The 25,344-nt window shown below is 25.3% G+C and overlaps 1 protein-coding gene across 4 annotated transcripts; it reads left to right on the forward strand.

Annotated features, from left to right (window-relative positions):
• Positions 1 to 6,513: 6,513 nt before the first annotated feature.
• LOC129618972 (uncharacterized) lies at positions 6,514 to 13,504 on the forward strand. Of its 4 annotated transcripts, none has more exons than XM_055534012.1 (2): positions 6,514 to 6,640; positions 13,039 to 13,504. In XM_055534012.1, the coding sequence occupies exon 2, from the start codon at positions 13,058 to 13,060 to the stop codon at positions 13,307 to 13,309; it is 252 nt and encodes an 83-aa protein (XP_055389987.1). In that variant the 5' UTR covers positions 6,514 to 6,640; positions 13,039 to 13,057; the 3' UTR covers positions 13,310 to 13,504. The 4 variants fall into 4 exon arrangements, with proteins under 4 accessions (XP_055389987.1, XP_055389989.1, XP_055389986.1 ...); XM_055534014.1 differs by lacking the exon at positions 6,514 to 6,640 and adding an exon at positions 6,669 to 6,818; XM_055534011.1 differs by lacking the exon at positions 6,514 to 6,640 and adding an exon at positions 12,002 to 12,180.
• The last annotated feature ends 11,840 nt before the right edge of the window (positions 13,505 to 25,344 follow it).

Here is a 25,344-nt window from a genome sequence, read left to right on the forward strand (position 1 = left end):
AACAGAAAAAAATAAATTTTTCCCAAAATTCTCTTTAAGTTCTAGAAGCTAACTGAGTGTCTTTTGTGTATGTTCTAAGGAAATATAAGAACAAGGTAAAATAAGATTGTTCTATATTTTAATTCAAAGGAAAAGTAAAATATTTTAAAATATATTTTATACTTTGTTCATAGTTACGTTTCTTGAATTTATGAGGATTTACTCAAGGAAACTATAGAAATAAATAACAATTTTAGGAGAATCGTAGCAAAAAAGGTTGTCCAAGCAATTAAATATATATTTTACACGCCAATAACCTAAAATATTACAAGAAAATTGTTTTTAGTATTTTTTCCCAATAAGCATCCAAATGAATAAAAGGAGCTTCAAAAATAATATTCTAAACAATTTTGAAAAGTTTGTACCTCAAAAATAATTGAAATTATGAAAGTCAATCAATTGCCTTAAAATAAAAATAAAAATTTGCAATTCAAATGAACAAAAAATTTTTAAAATGGCTGTATATTCAATATGCTAGTGTTATTTTATTGCGTTGAGTTTATTGCGTTGAGGGTGCGTCATGTATTTTCGATGCTTTCACCTTTGACTAGATTTATGTCTAAAGTCTTTAGCAAAGAAGAAGCTATTTTTGAATAAAATTGAATTTCAAAATATTAGATTTCAAATAATTTCTGTGATTTTCGGATCCACTTTACTATTTAACATTGTTAATAAAAATTTTAAGATATGGCGGTATTGTAATGTGATAAGGTGCAATGATTTGTTATATAAGAATACCATTTGGTTGTACTCTCCATTTATCTCTTGAATTTGACTTTGATCATTTTATAGTTTTTGCGAAATTAAAAAACTTTCAAAATAAGTATGTAATCGAATCGAGAATTACATAAGAAAATAACTTTACTTCGTAACTTTTTATTTACTTTATTGTTTTTGTTTAAGAATTGAAATTGACAATCACAGACATTTTAATGTTATTTCAAATAGTTTACCAAAAATTTTAACAAAATTAAATTGGAATTGAGCCATAAAATGATGAAAACTTATTTGGTATTAAAAACAGGATGTAAGACACATTTTTCTTTGAAAACTGACATGTTGATTCTGAGGTCAAGTCTTAATGTACAGAACACAGAATATGAATACCTATGTATATATGTATTTTCTCTATACAAATTCCTTAAAATGGGAATTTAATCAACAAATTCCTTAATCTAGAAATAAATCCATATTGCATGAAAATTCGTTGCCAATATTACGAGTAATGTATGGTTTGGCTACTGAAAAATGTCATTTGAAAAAAGAATTTTCAATTTCAAATACAAAGTACGAGACATAACAGGTGTCTGTTTGTTAATACCAAAATCTACATCTCGCTAATTTATTTAAAAAATCATAAAATTTCGTAAACTTATTACAAATAATGGTATAAGCCCTGGAAATCTAAATAACGCCAATCGACAACTACTACAGTTGACTTGTTAAGGGATGAGAAATTTATACAGAAAATACAGTTTGTGTATAGTCAGGCCAGAGCTCAAAAGTAAATATTCAGGAGTCAAAAATATGGGATCCATCATAACATTTTTGTTGTAATAAAATTTAGAATGTAGCAAATGTTATAAGAAAATTTTAAAGAGAAGCGAAAAATTTTTTGTATAGAAGAAGCTGTCGATACTGAAATTAAAAAAAAACAGACGTTTTGATAGAAGAAGAACTATACTGAAATATGGTAAAAGCTTAACCTATAAAATTTTCAATAGATTCGATGATATTTCACACTTATTTAATTTTTCAGCTGAAAGATTTTTTCTTCTAAAAATAAGTGCAAAGACCAACAAATTCTTATAAAATTTTAAAAATAATTGTTATTTTTTAAAATAAATATAAAGAATGTAGGCCTCCATCCAATTTACATGTGAAAAATAAAAAAATATTTTTTTAATAACATTTTTTGTGCATTTTACCGCAGTGATCTTACTATGGTTCCTTATCAAAAAAAAAAGGAAGTGAAAATGACCCATTTTTATTATTTTGTTGATGCGTCTTTTTTTCATAATTTATATTATTTACGAGTATATATAGCTTTTCATTATTTGTATGTATATATTTTCGTAAATATCAGATATATATGCAAGTATATATGTGAGTACTATATTATATGTGAAAGCTATTTTTCATAAAGATTTCATTAATTTTAGAATGCAAGATTTCCTTGTTTACTCAAAATTTGCTTCTGTAAAATGAGATTGCCACAACACGAAATATGATAAGAATGGAATGATAAAAATTGGACTTTGATGATTTTGTGAATTTTATAAAACAACTTCACCAAATAGTTTTTAATATTTTGTTACGTTAAAGACGAAAACATGTGATTTGTTAAAAAAACTTCTGACTCAATTCGAATTATTTTTGGGCCAACCAACTAACATCAATATCCAAATCAATTTAAACGATAATAAACGGCTCCGATTCAAAATATGGTAGTTTTCCGATATCGTAAAAATATTAAAGAATATATTTTGATATGCAGCAATCTTATTTTATAACTGCATTACATATTTTCGCACTTATGAATATACATATATAACATATGTATAAATAGATATATCAACATATTTAGAAAATTTTATGAATTTATCCTTTTTTCTCATATAAGAATATTTTCATTTTTCATACATACAAACATCCGTACATATATAATAAACACATATTTTCCGCTCTACTTACTTATGTACATTTATCCTCGATATAAAAATTCACAAATAAAATTTCGCGCATCGTAACTGTATTTTTTTTTACCATAGTAATAAATTCTCTTAGATGTAACATTGATATGATTATAAAAATATAAAATATTAAAAAGTATAAAATAAAATGAAGCGAAAAAATTCATATACAACTTAATATTATCCTGCGAGAAGGATTATAAATTAAATCGGTCTTAAAACTTTGTAATTTTACAAGTTTATTTTAGTATATGTATATTTTGTATAAAAAATATAAATAGTGTTTATAACATATGAATGATCATATTTGCAACCAATTCACGGGATTTTTGAATAACTTTCCATCAAACACAGTTTAGGAGAATAAAATTTTCATTTAAATCTTTTATTTGTGTAGTTATTAAGCGATACCAATATTATCTATATAATTAAGCCATTCAAAATATTAATTCAATATTATTTTTGTTCTACTTCACCTTTGAAGTACACAGTTAATACTGCTTCATTACTTATGAAATAAAAATCGTGTTGTTGAATAAAAATTGATTGCAAATCTATATTTTTGGACTCAAACGAATATAAAATTAATTTGTACGAACTTCTTCCTTCTTACACAATTTAGGAAGGTGTTCATATAGATTTATTAATTTTTTGTAGAATAATTTACGGAGCTTTTCTCATTATTGTGTGCTAGAAAATTAAATATGTAGGTACTGAGTAATTGATTAAGAATTTATGATCAATTATGAACTATGTGATGTTTTGAACACTTTATTAATATTTTAAATAAAATTATGAGTGTATATGAGTAAAGAACTTCTAGTAAACAGATCAACGCCTAATTTTGAAAATTAAAATCAAAATTTGTTGTGACAACTAACAAAAGTGCACTTTGTTACATCATTCATATGTATAACTTAAATTACAATTTATAGGTATACAAACACATACAATTTAGTATTAAAAAATATGAAAACGAATTTGTGTTGGAAATGGAAACATAATCTATAAAAATAATAAACCGCATCAACCACAATGTATTTTTAAATATAATTATCTTTATACATACATACATGTATACAAACAGAAACATTTTCTAATGGGTATATGTACCCGCTTATTATTTTTTATATCTATATAAAATTTACCATTTACAATCACTCAACATTCGCATCATTAATGCCATGACGAGATTATTGTCATCATTTTTAGTCATTAAAATAATAAAAAATGTAGTTTTTGGGTTCATTTTCTATTATTTTGAGGAAAAAATATATTTTGAGCAACTTAAATTTTTTTTAATGTATGTATGTATTTAACTAGAAAAGGGCATTCTTCAAGTTAAGAATTGTGATGTATAATGTAAAATATTCATTATAAACATTAAAAACTTCACATGACAAGCTTTTATCTAAAGCTTGGAATAAACTGTTTTTAAAAGCAAGGAACAACTACTTCTTTTTTGAATTTAAAAATATATGTACGATAAAAGCTAAATTGATTATAATGTATTACAATTCAGAGAATTATCCGAACAAATTTGGTAATTAATTCAATCAATCAATTTATTAATTGTGCTATAATTTAATTATTGACATTCAGCCATACAAGAGCATTAAAATTTGAGGAATAGGAGTTGAAAGAAACAAGATTAGCTACTATATACTCTATATACTATCACTTATAAAAATCAACACCAGGTTTGAACAATAATCAAACAGAAAAAATTAATTACAAAACTAAATTTTTTTCTGCACTTTCACATTTGTTTACACTTCTTCTACTTAAACAATTTTTTTCCAAGAGGTTTTTTGTAATATCAATTTTTGAATCAATTATGTGGATTACCCATTCATTCCTTACATTTGAAAAAATTAAACTTTCCTTTAAATTTGTATAGAGTTTTTTTTCCACTAATAATGGCATGCAAATATTTCATATTAAATTGTATAAATATCATCTTCATCTTTTCCCCAACTCGAATTCATAACAAGAATAATGACAATTTTAAAATTTATTTAGTAATAATGATGATAAGAATAAATACATTCGAAGGGATAATAACAAGGATCAGTTAAAAGTCGTATATTTAAAAATTCTTTCTTTCATTTTTATATAGAATTGATATTGTAATTTATGTTACGCGTTCTATAAAGTAAAAAATATAAAAGTTTTCCCTAAAATATGGAAAAAGGAACTGAACTCAATAATACAATAAGCAAAACTTTCCTATTGTATTTAATTTGAAATTTTTCTAATTTGATTGCAAAATTTTATTTTTTTGTTCAAAATAATGAAAAATAAATTTTTAGTTTGCTGAATTAACAAGATGTACAATTATTTTTATAAGTTAAATTTTTTTTGCATTATAAACTTTTTGTAATAAATTTCCGGTCACAGATACTCGTAAATGGAGTGCTCGTTAATATTATGCCGTTCAACATTTTTCAAAATGTATAATTATATTTTTTTCCTCTTAAATTATGCTTTCCTTAATCATATTACTTCTGACATAATATTGGGAGAGGACCAAGAAAATTGGACCCTTTTTAAAAAATTTGCAACTTGTAGATTGCAATTCTTATTTGTATTCTCAATGTGGGACCTACTTCATTCTATTTTTCATTTTATATTATGATTTATTATTTTATATTATGATTTATTAAAAATGCGTCTTGAAATACGTAATATAAAGTAAATATATAGATCAATTCCCTAATCAACAATTTAAAAATGTTAATTTTTACATTATTTAATGTTCGCGTTCTAGTTACGGTATATGCACTACACGTGCACTACAAGTTTAAAGTGATAGTGGAGTACTTTATAGTATTATCCTAGGATCCGGCTAGCTATCTTAATGTTTTTATATGGAAGATAAATGAAAAATCTTTGACATTTTAATTTACAGATTAATTTTTAGAATACAAAACGGTGTTACGTTTGCCGACTATTCCCAACCTCACCACTTTTTAATGTATAACATATTATTTTGGGGCTACATATTTTGGGTATTATGCAATCTTGGAAAGTTATTTTTATCATATACAGTACATTATGTAGGTAAAAAAATATTTTATATATGATAAAATATTAGGAATTATAGTCTTATAGCGGTAATTGTAAAAAAAATTTACTCGTAATGGCAAAAATAATTAAATTAAACGGTAAAATTTACTAAATTTATTCTATACTTGATCACTAAAGAAATAGGTCTTTTAAAAAATTCAAGAAAAATGTTATTGAATTTATTGAACATTTGATAGTTTTAATTAATTATATTAGAAAATTCTATTCCTTATCACCAAGCATAAGAATTAGCCTTAAAACGCACACTCATATTACATATTACAAAACAAGCTCTTTATAGTATTAAAAATCACTAATAATTTATTGATTAACTTTTCATTCTTTACCTCATTCTTTTCATAACGTCATGGCTATACGTTTAGAAAACAATTTTTTATCGTTTTCTGCTTTATATTATATTTTTTTTCTTATTAGCTAACTTTCATAAAAATAAAATTAAACAACAATACTTTGTACAAGGTATGAATATGTACATATTATATAAATATCAGAAAAAATCGCTGGTAACACCAATACGAAAAGAAAGAAACTGCTGACTGATATTCTTTAATTCAGCCAAAATGAAATTTTTTCTATGGTTTGGATCTTAGATAAAAATACAAATACGCTGCTTTTACTCGTTAAAAACATCAGTATACTTTAAGTGCTTTAAGTTTCAACTTTAATTTTATGGTTTTGCGCAAACGCTGTCTTGATAATTTGGTTTATTGGAGTTTTGAACTGGAAAGTCATCTTGAACTTGTCATAATTTATGCAGAAATTAAAACGTCAAAAACATATTGATCGGAAAATTACCCGCTTCCTGTTGATTGTGTAAGGTAATAAATTTGTAGTGGAAAAATTAAAAAAAAAAGTTGGTATTTCTTTACATAATTTTTTTTATTTATTGGCAATACATACTTATATATTTTAATGAGAAGTTTGAATATTTTAACTCACTTCAAGTAGCATTTATCGTTGTTCTTTAAAAGTAAATACAAGTTTGTTTTAGTGAAGGTAAAGAAACTTTATTGCCTGTAAAATTTGATAAGGCAATTACTAATTTTGACAAAAAAAATCATTTGCATTAGCGAAAATTAAATTATGTTCTTTTTCTTGAAAACTACTTGAAATTTTATTGTGTACCAAAATGTTCAAAAGGAAATTTAATTAAGTTTTGAAATAAAGTTCTTTTAAAAGAAAAATTTCCAAAAAAAAAAAATGGAAGAAAGTAGGTGTTATATAAACAAATGAACGGCACATATAAAATGAAGAAATAAGCAATGTCAGGGGTTGTTCTGATACAAAAAGAAGCTTTTTGTAAAAATAAAAAGGTGTATGTGACTTTTCACAAGTGTCAATATTCAATACGAACTGCTTGACTAGGATCATAATACTTAAACTGCCGCTGTGTAGATTGAATAATGCATTTGATCCGTGAAATATTTGGAATATGCATTAACATATGATAAAATTGTTAATTTTTACATTTTTTTTCTTTTAGTTAAAAAAACTATACCTACACCCTAATTGGAAAAATACAACACGTTGTATAATGCAATTACATAATATAAATATGTTGGATTTTCGTTTCTTCTGGGCCATCCACTCTTTCATTTTTGATTTTTATTTTCGTTGGATTGATGAAATTAGATATTATTAATGCCCATTTTATTTTACAATGATTGATTATCATTAACATTATTTTCATATCATACTAAAATCTCTTAATTAATCACAGAAACAAGATATCAGGTTCATTGTATTGGCTTATTACTTGCAATGGTACGGAATTAAAAATAGATAAAGCAGACAAAACATCGTTATTATTTTGAGAAATCATATTCTTGAAAATGGATAAATAAATTTATTGTGTGTATCTTGGAATATAATTAAAAATATTTACTCTTACCTTATGTGTTCACTGAAACCTTAAATATTCAGCATAATCAGAATGTTTGGTAATATAAATCTACCACGTAGGTTGTTATCATATTTTTATCCTGAATAGATAAAAAATACAATTAATAATATTTTTTGAATATCGATGAAGCCACTATACATCTTGCATACTAAATAATAACCATTTAGTAAAGAGCATAAAATTGATAAAATCTCTAATTTGTTAGAAACTCTAAGAACATTTTTCAATTTAAGTTTTAGATTTTTTTTCAGGAATAATATGTGCATTTTTAACTATAACGCAGTTTCTCAAATGAAATATTAAGTACGCAGGTATAGGTAGTTTATCTATATAGTTTATCTATTTATACTATCTACAAATTTTTGTTAATCTTTTAATAATTCTTCTAATACATATAGTTGAGTTTTCTTGAACAAAATTTTTAGAACATAATGTGCTATAAATATGCCAATATTAAATAATAAGTGTCTACCTATCTATGTACAGTATTGATGTGTAATACATAATATAGTAAATTAGAATATATGCTCTTTTATGTAAAGCTGTTGCTTTCTTATCTTTTGAAATATATATATAAAATGCAAATAATTAAAGATATGGATAGTGGGATAATGCAGAATATTTTCTTAAAAAATAAGGAAAAAATTGAGGTTTTGTAGAATGTACTTTTACAATATGCAGTTTTTGCTATAACAGCTTGTAAAAAATATTAACATTCCACTGTGCTATTAACAATAAATTCATAATTTATAATTAAATAAAAATCGAGTTATTCTGCCTGAATTATAAGAATAAAATAAAATAATTTAAGGAATTAAATTTATTTTTTTTTATTTTGACACACAAAAGTCTTTAATCCGTTATTGTTAACATTTTCTTGTTTTGTCTTTGGAAAAGACCTATAAAAAAGTAATTTATAAAAGTGTAAAGACTATAAATCCTTAAAAAGAAAAATTTGGCAATTTGTATCGTGTAGGTTTCATAAAAGAAGTACATAATAGTAAGTTTTTAATATCCTAATACGTAATCCTGACATATATATTTTTGCTAGAAGCGTAGTTAATATATAATTCAATATTAAATTTTCAATTTGTAAATCAAATAATCAGCAATTACTAAATTGTTTTGTTTTTATTATAATTTTAGGAATCAAAATAACTAGGATTCTATTCTACCAGTTTCAGTTTTAGTACTATATACATACATATATAAAAAAATGAATGGTAGTATTGGTAAAAATAACAAATGCAATGGTAATTTTGACTATTAGTAATGATCAGCAGCTACTTAAGGAACAATGAGCAATTGAAACCGAAATAAATAAGACATGGTTAAGATATGTTATACCCATATTCAAGACGTTAGAGCTTCAAGAATTATGTATCAATGTTACAAGGAACATAAATCTTGAAGTAAAAATTTTTTTAAATTTAAAATTTTAAGAAAACTCTTTCATATAATAGCAGAAACTTACAAATATGAAGATTGTAGATTAGAGCATAATATCAGTAATTTGACAACACATGAGTTCAAATTTCCATTTCAAAGTTGTAGTTACCTACAGATTATAAGGTTATAAGAGTAACATAGTAAATGAATTAATATGCTTTCTATATTTGTTTTATGTCATGTGGTAGCTTTGTAATCTAGTTGCGTACGTTACAGACACACTAAGTATCTACTTAAATATGATATTGTCCAATTTAATTCCTCTTGGGATTCAACAGTATTTTACTAGTAGTCTTAAACACAAATATAAAGAAAAAATAATAATTTTTTAAGAAATCGATTTGAAATTTCTAAAATATTCAACAAAAAAAAAACTTCTGATGAACTTTAAAAAACAAAATTTTCAATTACAAAAACAAAGTAATCTTTTCCTCTGAAAAGGAAAATTAACAAAGAAAAACTTTTCTTAAGATTTTTAAAGAATATTTGTGAAAATTCAACAAAAAAAAAATAAAAATTCTAATACCATTAATTTTAAAACTAGAAGTAGACAATAATAATTTAGATGTGATTTCAAAAGAATTGAAATTTCTATTGAAAGAAGTTTAGGTTATCTGCAAAGTATTTCATGTATTTTCAATATAATATTATTACATTTTTTCTTTAGAAGAAATCTTAAGTTGTTTTACAAAAACTTCTTTATAATACAGCTACAGTGTATAAAAATATAATAATGGTACCAATGGTACATTTTAAAGTCATATTTATATCATAAGCATATTAAGTATAAGTTTTTATTTTCGAAGTTTTTTTTTTGTCTTGTCTAAATTCTATTTCAAAATTAAATTTCTAAATAATATCATTATTGGAGGATTAAATATTGATTGTGTTATTCTCATAGAAATTATTGGAATATTATTGGGGTTAGCAAATTTACTTGTAAAAAGATAAGTATAAATTACTTTTCAACCATAAATTTTTTTTATTTTTATTGATGTATTTATGTGTATGTACATTAAGTACGTATCATTGAATACATGTATTATCGACCTCAATACTTCGGGAATATTTTATGGTTCTCGCAGTATATTTTAGATGTTGGGATGTTAACGTGGACAACTTAGGCCGTAGGCTATAGGATACTTCATTTAAGTATCTATGAACTTTTTTATTTTATTTTCGATTGAGTTGCTCTTCCTTTAGTAGCTGTTGGTCAAGGGAGCGATAAAAATAAACATTTGGTAGAAATATAACTAATTTGAATTCTTAATTATTAATTATTATTTGGATTATTATTTGTCAATTTCATTATTTCACCATGTCTAAAACATAACTAACTGAATCATGTTTTGTTCTTGAACTTCATAAAAATTCATACTTCAATTGCTCACGAAAGTTAAGTAAATTAGTAAATTTTTTGGGGAATTGAATTGCAAAAACATACTTCAACTTTTACTGAGTGTGAGTTTTAACTATATTCTTGAACTTAAAAATAATTTAGACTATTATTCGACTATTTAGTTTAAGTAATGGGAGTAGATTTGTTAGTCAAATAAGTTGCTTGTGTAAGGCTATATAATTCATCATTGTAGAACTGAAATGCCTATTCCTATTACAATGCTTTGAACAAAACTCTTTATAGCATTAAATCAATTCAGGACACAAATTGTAATAAAATAAATAAACCGAAAGTCAATAACAATAATTAATTACAAGTATCTATTACTATTAATAATACTATAAATATATGTATATGAGAATTTTCTATAATTCACTAGTTGTAACTTATTTCTTAATTGGATAAATTCAAAGTGCAAAATCTGTAAAAATAGCATATTCGAAAATTACAGTTATGCTTGAAGTTCTTAAGAAATTTTAAGTTAGAGCGCATAACAGGAAAATGTTGGTTATTGAAAAAAGTAAAATATTCAGTTTCTGCAGATTTGTAAGTAGGTGCGAAAAACTTTTATGATTTAATTTAGAACTTTTCGTGCACGTCTAAATTATAAAATGTGAAAATCGTAAATTCTTATTTTATGAGAAAATTTTAAAATATATCAAATATTTTGGTAAATTCGAATAATTTTTATTCCATTAGTAATTCCGTTTATAGTAAATTCTTATTGAACTATTGATATAACATTATTAACCACCCTTCTTTTGTATATTTGTAATACATATGTATATAATTGTGTACAAAACAAGGATATGTTTTCCATAGGATCATATATGCATGTATATATGTACATATACATATGTATGTATATGTACATAATGTATAAGCCAGGGTATTCATTTTCTAATATAAGTATGTATGTAAATACTTTTCATAAATCAAAATAATTTAATATAATTTGAATAACTTGAAATTTTAGGGTAATTTATTGAAACAGAAGAATTGTCATCATTTCTAAACATATTCTTTGTGAAATGATATGTTACATTTCAGTAATTACATAATACTAGTAAATTCAGTGCATTTTTGAAAGTAAGAACTCGAAATTCGTTTGATAAATGACAAAACTTCAACATTACCTATAGAAAAAATTAAATATTGAATTCTTTCCTTATAATTACATACATATTTTTAAAATTAAAATATTGTGAAGTTTAAACGTCAATTTGACAGTATATGGACTGATTTCTAAAAAACGTTCTGTGTGTTATTTTATCCCTGTTGAAAAGAAACCCTTGTTTTTTTTATAAGAACATGCGCAATAAATTCATTGTTTGAGTGATAAAAAGTAAGGATTTTAAAATCCTTAAAAAGTGAAAGTTCATTTTAATGAATTCATGTATAAAATTTAATGTTTATACATAATATACGTGTATACACACATAGAAATTTGACAGAAGTCAAACTCAGTTGAGGAAGTTGAAATCATATCTTTTTTTTATTACAAAAGAAATAGGTTTAAAATAACAAACAATAATATTAAATAAACTACCCAAGTTTTATTTTAAATAAAACAGAAAAATAGACGCTTCAAATTTCGCAATGTTCGGGTAAGAAAACAAAATGTTTTAAATAAAAATGTGCTTTAAAAAATTTTTTGAATGTTTACTAGACAAAAAATTTTCATATTGTTAAATTGATATCATAATTTGTTTTTCATTTATGACAGTCAAAATAATATTTTTTTGTTTTGCATTATTTAACAAGAGTGTGTACTAATTCTGAAATATTAAATTAATTGGTTATTTTACAAAATTTTTTATGCAAAATCAATTAGCGTAATTAGTTATATAATTCTTATCAGATAAACTTATGTAGTAAGCAGAAAAAAATGTCCTGTTGATAACATTACGGTTACGTCACGTTTAAATCGATAAATCATTAATTCAAAAAACAATTTTAATATTTTTGTTTCTTCTTTTGATTCTCGAGTAACCAAGATACTTGAAGGTCGAAATAAAGGCAAACTTTTTGAAATGTAATCGAGAATCGCTATAGCTTAAAAGGATAATGTAAAACAAAAAAACTAGTTCTCGAAATAAGAGAAATTATAGATTTTCTCGACTTTAGGGAAACACTTTTTCAGTTTTTTAGAGAAACAGTGCAATTTTATCAATACAATAAATTTGTTGACATTTACGTTGAGGAAGCTTTTCCCGCTTATAGTGAAGTATTATTGTCGTAATTGTTTGTAAATACAAATAAATCGAGTTTTTACATTTCTGAAGGTATCCGCCTTAAAGTAAATCTTTTGTCTACTGTTAATTAAAAATATAAAAAAACCCATACTTTAAAATTAATAACACATTATAGTTTTAAAAAGGTGTACATACATATATACTTACATATGTATTTAAAATTTTTATTTTCAATTTTCTAATATTTTCATCCTTGTTTGCTATTTTCAGGTATCGTAATAATTCCAATATGACAAAAACGGCCAGCGAACCAGAAATCAAATTGGAAACTGCTCCTTTTGATCCTAGATTCCCGAATCAAAATCAAACTCGCCATTGCTGGTCATCATATGTAGATTTTTATCGCTGCCAGAGAATTCGTGGTGTTGATTATGAACCATGCCAATATTTTAAAAAAGTTTTCACTGCAATGTGTCCAAGAGAATGGGTAGAAAAATGGGATGATCAAAGAGAACAAGGAACATTTGCTGGAAAACTTTAATGTTTTTTTTTTATGATTCCATAGTTTTTTTTTTAACTCAGAGCTATGAGTGATAAAAATTTTGTAGCAATTTGAAAATATTAAAAATAAAAAAAAATTATATGTATGTATACATTGTGAAAAAAACTGTAGCTTAATAAAAAAAATTTAATTCAATAAATGTTCAAATACAATAAAAAAATTTTCTCAGAATTTCACTATTATTCTGCGATGAATTTAATAGAATTTTTGATTCGGTCAGAAATTAAAATGTTAATTTTAAATGTAAAGGTAAGTTTTCTAACTGTTGGAAGCTTGCGATTATTGCGTGTGCATCGGCAGTGATAAGGAGGAAAATGTCAAAATGTTTTTTATTACTGCTCCCGAAAGCAAATAAAGCATGTAACATATGTGTGTGTCTAAAATTAAGGAAATTTTAAAATGTTGTCAAATTCTTAAAAGTAGACAGATTATGTTTCTAAATGGTATTCCTAAGTTTTGCTATTGGGTATTAAGTTTATTGTGCTATGTAGAAGACAATATTTGTAATTATCAAATACTTTTTTTTTCAGTGCCGTTGTTTTAAATTAAAGAAAGTTATTATTAGCACTCCTCGAAAAAGTAGCTTATTGTGTAATCACAAAAATTGTCTTCTGTATAGTACTGTAAACTATTGCACACAATGGTTTAACTGAAAAACTTAAACATAAAGAGAAAAGCTTTAAAAAATACAACGACTTATAATAACCTAAACGTTAGGAACCGAGGAAAGTGTTATGTTACCTACATTTGAATGTATATATTTAAATGTACCTATTTATTTAAAATATAAGAATAACTTCTCTATATAAACTACTAAATGTAGGCATCATACAAATTTAGATGCTCGTTTGAAATAGGGACATGATATAATGAGTAAAGTACAGCATTTCCTTGTTTTCATTCCTCTAAGTTTCGCTTCATTATTCTTTCCACATACGTTCGTTTACGTTTACTTTGCGGAAAATCTTCCTTACCATTTCTTTGAAATATAGTAAACGTTTTGGATTTTGGGACGGTTTCTTACAGGGATTTAAGTGTTTTCTCTTAAAATTATTCTTAAAATGAAATAAGTTATTCTTAAACTTATGTTTTACAATATTTATATTTTGTTAATTTTTCAAGAAGTTCATATATTTATTATTGGTTGTATTATATTTGTTATACATCACAAAATTGCACGATTTTCGTTGCTTACGAGTATATCCGGTTTTCTTATAAAAAGGAGTTCAGTTATTTTATACTTAAATTTTACTTTTTGCTTTTTTACCTTTGTACGAATCCTACGACATTGTCAAGACTAATCCGAGTTTAACAAAATTTCCAAATAAAAATTATTAATTAAATTTAAAATTATGTTCGTCTGGCTTTGATGTCTTTACGAACGTTTCTTGAAAAATAATGATTTTTTTGTTATTAATGCCATTACCACAAATTTCTTCTTTTATTTTCACCTAAAATTTAATTTTGTTTTGAAGGTTTTGAAAAATTTCCGTAACCTTTACTTAAAAATAAAGAAGAGTCAATAGAACTTTTATTTAAAATTTCTTTTTTTTTCAATTAAAAATAAAGGAAACAATTTTTTTTTTTGAAATTTTCGCCCCAATCAATAATTTTTAATTTTTGTTAAACAAAATTAATTTTTCTCGTATTGAAAGGTGAATTTAATTTTAGTTTTAAATCGTATTTTTTTTCTTTTAACCAAAGTGTTAAAAGTTGTCTATCCACAATATTGTGGTTTTAATAAAGTAATAACTCTTCATAATTCACCCCTTTAGTTATTTTTAATAAATTTTTAAACTCAAACAGGTCAAATAAATAAAAATCTTTTAGCAAAAAAGAAACAAAACAAAAAAAAAACAAGAAATTTTCGTATACAATTAAAAAATAGTTGAAAATTGGCCTTAAGGTTTCTTTATAAATTTATAAATTATTAAATAAAAAAAATAAACAAACAAAAACTTCTAAAAGTTTTACGAAAAATTAAAAAGAATTTCTAAGTTTTTCTCTTTTCCAATGTTATTTTATTGGGGTCTGAAATAATATATGAAAAACCGCCTTGCATCTTCCAAAATTTTCTAATTTTTAAGACTCCATTTCTGTAAATCAGATCTTCAAGTGAAAAAACTTAAACTATTAGTTCAACTATGAAGGTTACTATCAAATACTTGAAATGCTCCTAAACTTAATTAACAAGAAATTCGTTTTTTTTTTATTCTAATGAAATGATTGAATTAAATTTATATGCATACCTACACAAACACATATTTACCTTTCAGTTCAAATCCAAATTTTACATTTTAAAAAAATTTTTTTTTTTGTATGCAATAATTTTTTTTTAAATGAAATTTGATGAAATTTGAGTTTGCTATTTAAAGTTTCGATTGTATTGTAGTGACATGAGTTCGAACACAAATTTTGCCTACATTGTATTTAAATATAAAAATAAGAAAATAAGTGAAATATTTTTATTCAATCAAAATTATATTAACATTATTAACAGAAAAGCAAGAATTGGAGTTTTGCCTCTCTCTAGGGTCCCAGAAAAGCAAGATCTGGTGTAATCTACAATAGTAGACTACACCAGAATATTTGTTGACAACGCTGCATTAGTAGTTTTATTGCTGTGCAGTTTTAAATAACAAGATTTCTCGCAATTTTTTTAAAATGTAAAATTTGGATTTGAACTGAGGTCCCCATATTTCATATTATAAAGCAAAATTTTAAAATTCTTAAAGATTAAGACCTAAATCCGGACACAGAGTTCACAAGCCACTGTTTCTAGCCTTGGCAATCTAGCTTACCGTTATTGCATAAAGAATAATATTCACTATTTCAAAAGAAAACTTATTTAATAAAGGTTTTGTTTTATATTATTCCAGTATGGTAAATGAGTATTAGTAGTTATAGTAAAACGAGTGAGCTTTCTAATTATTATAAAATTTCTACTAATTATTCAATAAGAAATTCTGTAAAAATTCTGTTAAATCTTAGTAAAGATAATTTTCATGATCATTTTCATAATTCTTTATCATTTATTATTATTTGCATTTATTATTATTAAATGTAGAGACTTGTTGTTTTTTTTTAAATATTTTTCTGTTAATTTAATCAAAATTATCATTTGTTCACTAAAATAATCTCAATCCCATATTTTGAATAATTCCCAACCCCAAATTAATCCCATGTTTTGAGAAAAAAAATTTCTCAAGTTTTGTAGGGTGTCAATAATTTTGTGCATTGATTACATTTTTTTCTTATTTTAGCTACACTCTTGAGGTTGCATCAGTTTTGAGATTATTAGAAATTTAAAAGGTTAATAAAAGCAAACAGCGGTTTACAATTGTACTCATTCAGTTCGGGTAGGAAAAATTTGATAATCGGATAATCTTGATGAAAATAGACAAAAGAATACAAAATATTCCAGCAATTGTCCAAATATACCACAACATTGTAATTGAATTCCCTTATCTAACTAAAATGAAATATCGCTTTAGCGATTGCTTGCCGTTAAAATTATCTCCTAAATAAGCCAGAGTTTATAATTTAGTTGAAATCATGAGTATAGTTAGTATATATTTAGCCACATAATATGTAAATATTAGATTCTTGACTTAAAAACGAAATCTTAAAAAAATTTATTTAAAAACTTTTAAAAACAAAATAAATTTAGGTTTTTTTTTCAAAAATTTAAAATTTTATTAAGCATTAATTTTCAAAATTTATTTTTTGTCAATATAAAATCATTTTATTGGAAAGATTTTTTTGTACATTCATAGCTATTTTAATATTTCTGTAAGAGTAATTTTCTTCAAATTTAGCAGCTTTTGCCTGTAAAAGAAGATAGTACTGTGAAAAAAACATATAGGATTGTTCAAGAATTTTGCAGCTTAAAATGTTGAGCAACAGGAATGACATACCAATAAATCCAGTTTACAATCAAAAAATTTTTAATAATAATTTAAATAAAGTTGTAAAAAATTCTGTCAATTTAAAAAAATTATTTGACTCGCCTAGAACCAAATCTGGTGAATAAAAATGTACGTTTAAATTTTAAATTTTCAGTAACATAAATTTATTTACAGGATACAGTACTGTACGTAAGCAAAAGGACGCAAAAATTAGAGTATCACCAAAAAAACTTAAACTTCCGCCGAATATTAAAACGCAAAAGCAAAAGTCAAATAGTAAAATTGTCCAAAATGCAAAATGTACTAATAATCTAGTTTGTCTTATTGAAAAACTTATACGACAAAATGTTGATGTGGAGAGAGGTTCCAAAAAATTGCGTGTTAACAATTTAAATCCATTTTTTCATATTAATCGAAAACCAAAAAAAATTTCCAAAATAGTTCCGAGAAATTTAGATTCCGAGGAAAAATATTTTACAGCTCGTTTAAATAATATGAAATTACAAAAACATGATTCTGTAAAAGAAATTATGTTTTCAAAAACGTTTAGAGAATGTTCCGACAGTTCTGGAACCGAAGATGAAAGAAATAAATTGTTAAATTTATTAACGAAAGAAACAAAAGTTTCTAATAAAGTGGAAAATGAGCCTAAAATATTAGTATCCAATGATCAATGCAATAACAATAGCAATGTTACTAAAAATGTCGATCTAACTATTGAAGATAATTATAAAATTTGCCAAAATTTTCCACATGAGCTAAATAAGGAAAAAAACTTAAAAATGGAGAACAGTTTCAAAGTTTTAATGAATTTTAAAAATTTATTAAACAAATATTTGGAAAACCCTACCAATGAAAGAAAATTATTCCTTTCGAAGGATGATCTAGATTTTTTAAAATATGTCATTGAAGCTGATGAAAAATTTCGTAATTTATATAAGGATGATTATCCTCTTTTAAAAAACATGTTGCTTTCTCAATTAGAGGAAATTGAATTGCATCAGAAAATCGTTAGTAATATTTTAAATAACTTGAGAACTACTGCAGAAGAAAAACGTGATAAACAAAACAAGCATTGTTCATTATCAAGTTCGTTAAAATCGCAAGGTATAGGTAAATTTATAAAAATTCTATTAAATGCTTTTTATCATAAGCATACATTTTAGGTCAAAACATTTCAGAAGTTCAGCAAGCTCAAAAGAGTAAAAAAACAGTGACAATGCAATCTTCAGAAAGCCAGCACACTTCAGGTATTTTTTTTTGTATAGGTCTTTATTAAAATCTTGAACGTCCTTTCATTATTATTAACGAAATTTAAATAAATGTCGAAATGGACTGTTTAAGGAAATTAAAGTCCGGAATAAACGATCCCTGGAATGATTGCAATGCAGTTAGTTTAATTATAAGAAAATATATCAAAAGTGCGGATCATAACATGATCCACTATTGATATGAAAATATAATATTATATTTTCATATCAATAGTGGAACATTATATTTCACGTTTATTAATATTTCACTTTTTAAATTAATCTTAACTCGTTTTGCCGTAGTACTTTTCAATTGACATAATTTGGGGAGCTGTGAGGCACTAAAATAATAATTATTTTTCAAGATTTTCCTTTTGCATAGTTCTAGGCATTGCAGAATGATTTCCAACGCAACTTAAATTAAGATTACCACTTTATATAATATGCTCTGTAAATAAGAGCAATATGATTAAAATGCCATTAAAATGGAGAAGCGAATCAAATTCTTCTTAATATAGACAGCAACTGAATAAGGTTTTTAGAATTTTCCACGACAATTGAAAAAAAAGGCTTGTTATTTCACTCTATCTTCCCCCTCTAAAAGTTATGGCTCCTCAAAATCTTAAATATGCCATTTTTTTTACAATTTATTTTGTTAACATCAAAAATATTTAATGAAATCTTTGCAAACACAGAAAGGTGCCGGCTATGTTTTTATAGTTTTTTTTTTTCTTTGAAATCTTTGATATCGCATTTCTATTATACATTAAATTATTGAAGTCTTAGATTTTACAATTTTTACAGTAGAAGCGAAAAGCAACTATATAAATGTGTGTAATTAGTTTGAATATTTTGGTATTTGAATGGAAAGTAATTTAAATAGCTAGTTTTCCGCTTTTTAGAGAAAGCATTTTCAGTTTTTCAAGGAAAAGGCGCTACATTACCAACCATTTAAATAGAATTTATTTTATCTGAATTTAATTTTTCAGTGGTACGTGGTCAAAACGCAAGCAAAAGATTTTCACGTGAAAATAAAAATTCATTATGCAGCACCAGCACATCATGTAGCTCACCCTTTGAAGAGAACTTTGTACCTCCACATAGTCAAGAATTCGACCATAGAAATAAATATTTATTAAAAGAGTTGATTATGAAATCTCAACCAATTTATACAATTGGAAAATTTGAATCCGAATACATTAATACCTCAAGACAGCAGGATTCAGAAATTCTTGGAACATTTACTAATATAACAAATTCTAACTTGGATGTTTTCAATTTGCAAATGCCATTAAAAAAGGTTGGAGAAGATATTAAGCAAAACGCTAAGACAAAGAAGTTTAACTATATCGAAGCTCGCATTGAAGGCTATGTTACAATAGAAAATCTGCAGCCCACTATTCTTGTATATCCGACAAATAAAATTATTCAAATATATCCCATTTTAGAAATCATTAAACGAAGTATAAGTATAGATACTTTAAAGAAAATGAAGGAAATATACATCCCAAAGAAAGGGAGTCACTTTGAACTTGAAAAAATTAATTATGAATATTTATTATCAAGTCCGGAAAAACTTCAAAGAGTTTCAAAGTGTGAAAAAAGATGTTCTGAAGTAATAGAGTCGAAAGATTTAAGTGCTAACGATTTCAATAACTTATCAAGTATAACTAAATCAAAAACTAGTAGTTTCGGATTGGTAATTGCGTTGCATGAAAGCCTCATCCAAATTTTACACAATATTGAGCAACTTAATAAATACATAGCACAAAATAGAACTTATTCCCGTAAATTAATTGAGGAATCAAAAATATGTGATGACGATTTAAATATGCGAAAAATAATTGAATTAAGAGAAATGAAAGAATCTGACTTAAGTGGAAGGATGACCGAATATTTAAGTAGTTTTTCTTCAAAAGAAAAGGAAATTGACTCAAGAAATTTTGTAAAATCTGATTCGATTTATTTTAATGCAGAGAATACATTACAGGATCAAAATTCTTCAGAATATTTATGTGTGGCTGAACAAAATTTTAACAAAAATTTATTGCAAGAAAATTTAGAGTATGAAAATAATCAGCTACATAATGAAGTCAGCAAAACTCCAGAAACAACAACATCTGACTCGCGATTATTTGAACACCGATTAACAGGTACTAATAATGCGAATCTGTGGAAAAGGACCGTATTAATTTTCTTTCAAGCTACTCTTTTAGCATTATTTTTTGCAGCGCTTTTATTAGAAGAACCTGCTTGTCTTTAAAAACGCATTTGAAAATGAAAACTATAAACCAAGGATTATTTTATCAAGCCTTCTTATTTTTCATAATATTTTCAAGGCTCTTATGATGTCCCAAATAAAAGTTAAATGTCAAATTTTTATTTTACTATTCTCATGTATCGGAATCTTAATAGCTCTTATTCTTTTATCACATCTTGTTCATTTGTTAATCTCAAATGCTCTAACTTATTTTCGTTTAATTTCCTATTTTTTAAATATTTTCAGTTTTCACCGTTCTGTTATGTTGACTATCAGCGAAGAGATAAAATTCTAATAACTTTCAAAATTTAATTTTCACCATTTCTCAAAACAAAAACTGTCTCGAGAATTTTTAGTTCAAAATTGAAATTTAATTTAAAATAAAATTTCTGTTTTTTTATAATTTTTCCATAATTTCAAAAATACGAGTATCTAAGCTACGTTGGCTAAAATAATATATTATGTAGATAAAATAGTAAAAACACAACTTTATTCAAATTTCTAAAATCCAAATTTCCTCAAAATTTACTAAGCAACTTTTATAATAATTGGGAATTATTGATTATGTTCACCAAATTTTTGCAAACGGTTTATAAGAGTAAATGCCAGAACCATATATTTAACTTCAATGATGTCGGGACAACGGTTTAGCTAGTTGCTAAACAACATTTAATGTTAATTACTTATATTTAAGAGACTCTAGAAAAAACAGTTCTTAAATATCGCACAAGCGAGTAAAGTAAGAACACAATTAATTTCATAAAAAAAATTTAAGATTGAGAGGAATTCGCATGGCAGTTTTTAAACAACTGAGTCCTAAAATAGTTCTAATCATCTCCGAGAAACTTTTCATCTTACAATATTAAACTTCTCCAAAAAATTTAGCATTATTAATTTAATAACACCCACTGATTGAATCCCCGCAAATGTTCATAAGATACCCGTCTCAGTTGCTACATCAAATTCTGACTGTCATTAACTCTTGTGCGTATCGCTGTGATGACATGGAAAGGTAAAACTCTACTTGTTCCAGCTTTTATTTAGAATTTTTGGAATTATACTCACCATATCATATTCTGACAAACCTAAAATCAATAGAAACAGCATTTTTTGAACCATTCAATTTCTCTTTCTACTTGATTGCGATTATAAAAAGACATAACTTTTTATATCATTATTGTGTTTACAGTTTTTTATTATTTATATTCTAATATTTTATAAAACAAACAATACATAATATTTGCATAATATTATAAAAAGGCAAAAATTTTATCAATACCAAGAGATACATTATTATCGGTTATCCTTACAGTATTTTAAAATAATAAATTTTATAAGAAATTCTTGCAAAACACCACCACATGGAAACAAAAAACAAAAAAAAAGGAGGAAAAAAAAGCTTCAAATAAAATTGGAATAAATTTCATTATTACTTTTTTTTTTTTTGGAAATTGCTCAAAAAGATAATAAAAAAATTTAATATTTCTTTCAATATTACAAAACGGAAATAAGATATGAAAAATATTTAGATTTTTGTTTTAAGTTGCATGGTACATTAAATTAGGTTATAAAAAATTTATTCTTGTACTTTAGGCTAGTAGCACATATTCTAAACTTAAAATTAATATTATAATAACTAAATGTAAATTGTAGTCTCATAAGGTATGCTCGTCATAATACCGCAGTTGAATCGCAAATTTTTCTTATTAAGAGAAGATACGGTTCATATATGCAACAAATCTATAATTAAATTGACGACAAATTATGTCAACTGTTCAAACTGACATTATCTCAGATTTTTCCACAAAATTTAACAATTTGTTACGAAAATTATAATAAAAACGAGAAAAAAAATAGAGTTGACCCTGTCAACTCTGTGATACCCGAACGAATTTGTTATCTTATGTGCGAATAAAGATGCCATAACTGACTATGGGACAGACTATGACTTTACGTTGCCGTATTACCATATTAATTTATGCAAAATTTCAGTACAATATGTTTTTCAAAAGACTGTGTGTGCCAAACTACTGTTGAAGTTGTATGGCAGCTACCAGAAAGAGCCAGGAAATTTTAACGAATTTTATCAAGCACATCGGCCCTACAAATATATTCGTTTGTGTGAAATTTCAATACCATAGCTTTTATAGTTTCTGAGATACAGCCAAATAACTTTTGAAGTTGTATGGCAGGTACCAGAAGGAGCCAAGTAAGTTCAACGACTTTTATGAGACACATTGGCCCTACTAACATATTCGTTTGTGTGAAATTTCAATACCACAACTTTTATAGTTTCTGAGATATCGCCAAATAAATTTTGAAGTTGTATGGCAGCTACTCGAACCGGTACCCCGATCATGTGAAATTTAAATAGGGTTCTGGCGCTTACTACAATAAATCATTTGTGAAAATTTGGTGAACTTAGCTCAATTAGTTTTTGAGTTATCGTTGGGACGGTCTGAGACGGACAGGCAAAGCTAAATCAACTCAGAACTTGATGCTGATCAAAAACATACACTTGAGTCTATATCTAACACCGTTATTTCTTACCGTTACAAACGGTAAGGCAAATTTAGTATACCCTTCGAACATACGTTCGTACGGGTATAATAAAAATTAGCTCGAAGTTACCCAAAAAAATTCATTGTCAAATTGCTTTGGCTCTGCTTTTAAAAAATCTGACAGTATTATCTGATGATAGTAATTTCTATTACTTGCCGTCAGACGAAATTTGTTGTCAAACAGTGTCGTAGATTTTGCCCTATATCCATCCGTATATCATGCCGTATATCAAGTGGCATCCTCAATTAAACCTATTCGTCTGAATTATCTATTGTATGTACAGGCAAATGTTCATACATAATTTTTTGGATGAAATGCAATGTGACTGGGCACAGCTTTTATCCTTTTAAATTATTAATATTTTTAAAGTTTTCAATATTTCTGGGTTCTTTAAGAGTATAAAAGTAAAATTTAGAATTTTAAATGTGATTTCAATTAATATAAATTTAATTTTCAAGTTTTTTAGATTAGTTTAGGAAATTTCTAGATTTTGTGTTAAGTTCTTCAATATTACAACAAGGTTTTTAATAAAATTTTAAGAATATTTATGGTAAATTAAGTATATCCATAAAATAAATTTCCATGAAATGTTTAAATTATAATTGTACAGAAATGTACAACTGTTATAAAAAAACTCAGGATCGTTTATGTTAACAAATAATTCGGAATATTTTGTATATTTGACGGCTTATTTTATTATTAACTGCAAATTTTAAGGAAAATAAAGTTAAGCTTCATACAAAGTTTTGCATATTCGCGTTTTTTATCCAATTTGTTGGAAGACAAGATTCTATAATTGAATTTTAGTTTGATTAATTCTAATTCTTTGTTACTTAAGTTTACGGATTCAAATTATTGCTTTTGATATTAATATTCGAAAAAACAAAAACAATTTTTTATAGACAGGAATCGTGTACATAGCGCTTAAAAATGTTCTACCTACAATACAGTGTAAGCCAAAATAACGTTATTTAAAAGAAAAAGGCGATGTTAGCGCAGTTGTGTGTTGTGGCACTCTGTACCTTATCAAGTAAATGGAGTTTTTTATAACATACTTTTTATATCTTTACCTTAAATTATACATATGTATTCTGCTTGGAGTAGCGTTACTATTTAATATCTTCATATCATACACGTATATGTGTTTGTATGTAAATTTCAATTTAATACTTTATCGAAATCTGTAGGGTAAAATTATTAAAAGTGTGAAATGAAAGAAAAATAGAAATAAAAAAGTAATTACCGCATATAAAATATTCAAGATGAAAATAATTTGTATGCCACAAGGGCAGAGTTAGTGAATTGTTGGTAAAGTTTATTGTACGTGAACATATTATATTTTATGCTTTAAAGGAGTGAAACCATTTTAAATAATATTAGAAAAATAAAGAAGAAAATGCAATAATTGTTAATTTTTTTCTCCTTTATCAGAGTAAAATCGCTATTTTTTTACATTTTGTATTGAATTTCATAGTTTTTAAACTTAAGAGAGTGTAGACTTAATAAACACGGGGAATATAATCAAGGTAAAAATTTGACTTTTTGATTTCGTTCCTAACTTATTTTTAGAACTTTGTATAGGTCTACCTATCTGCTATCATATTTACTGATTTATCATTAAAAAATACCGACAAATTCCTAAACATCAATCTCTAATCTTTTATATGTGTGAAAAAAAACAACCCCCAATGTCTCGCTATGATAAAAGCGAAATAGAATAAAATTAGTGCCTCCGTCTGGGCCAATAACCTAAAATATAGAACAAAAATATTTTTTTATACTATCGTATTAAAGATTTTATTGTTCGATTTTGGTCTGGTTTTCGATCTGGTTTTCCAATTATAAAGAATAAAACCGTCAATTTTAGTGTAAATAATGCAAGAATCGTTTAATGATTGTCACCGTTTATAAATTCAACTTGTAATTTGAAGGTTAACCCAAGTTTTCATTAATTTGAAATGAATAATGATTGCATATAGTCAGAAATTCTACACTGGTTATTTCATTGCAAAAATAGATGTTAAATTTTGTTTC

Source organism: Condylostylus longicornis, unplaced genomic scaffold (genome assembly GCF_029603195.1).
Source record: "Condylostylus longicornis isolate FDR11 unplaced genomic scaffold, ASM2960319v2 ptg000010l, whole genome shotgun sequence".
Taxonomy (NCBI): Eukaryota; Metazoa; Arthropoda; class Insecta; order Diptera; family Dolichopodidae; genus Condylostylus; species Condylostylus longicornis.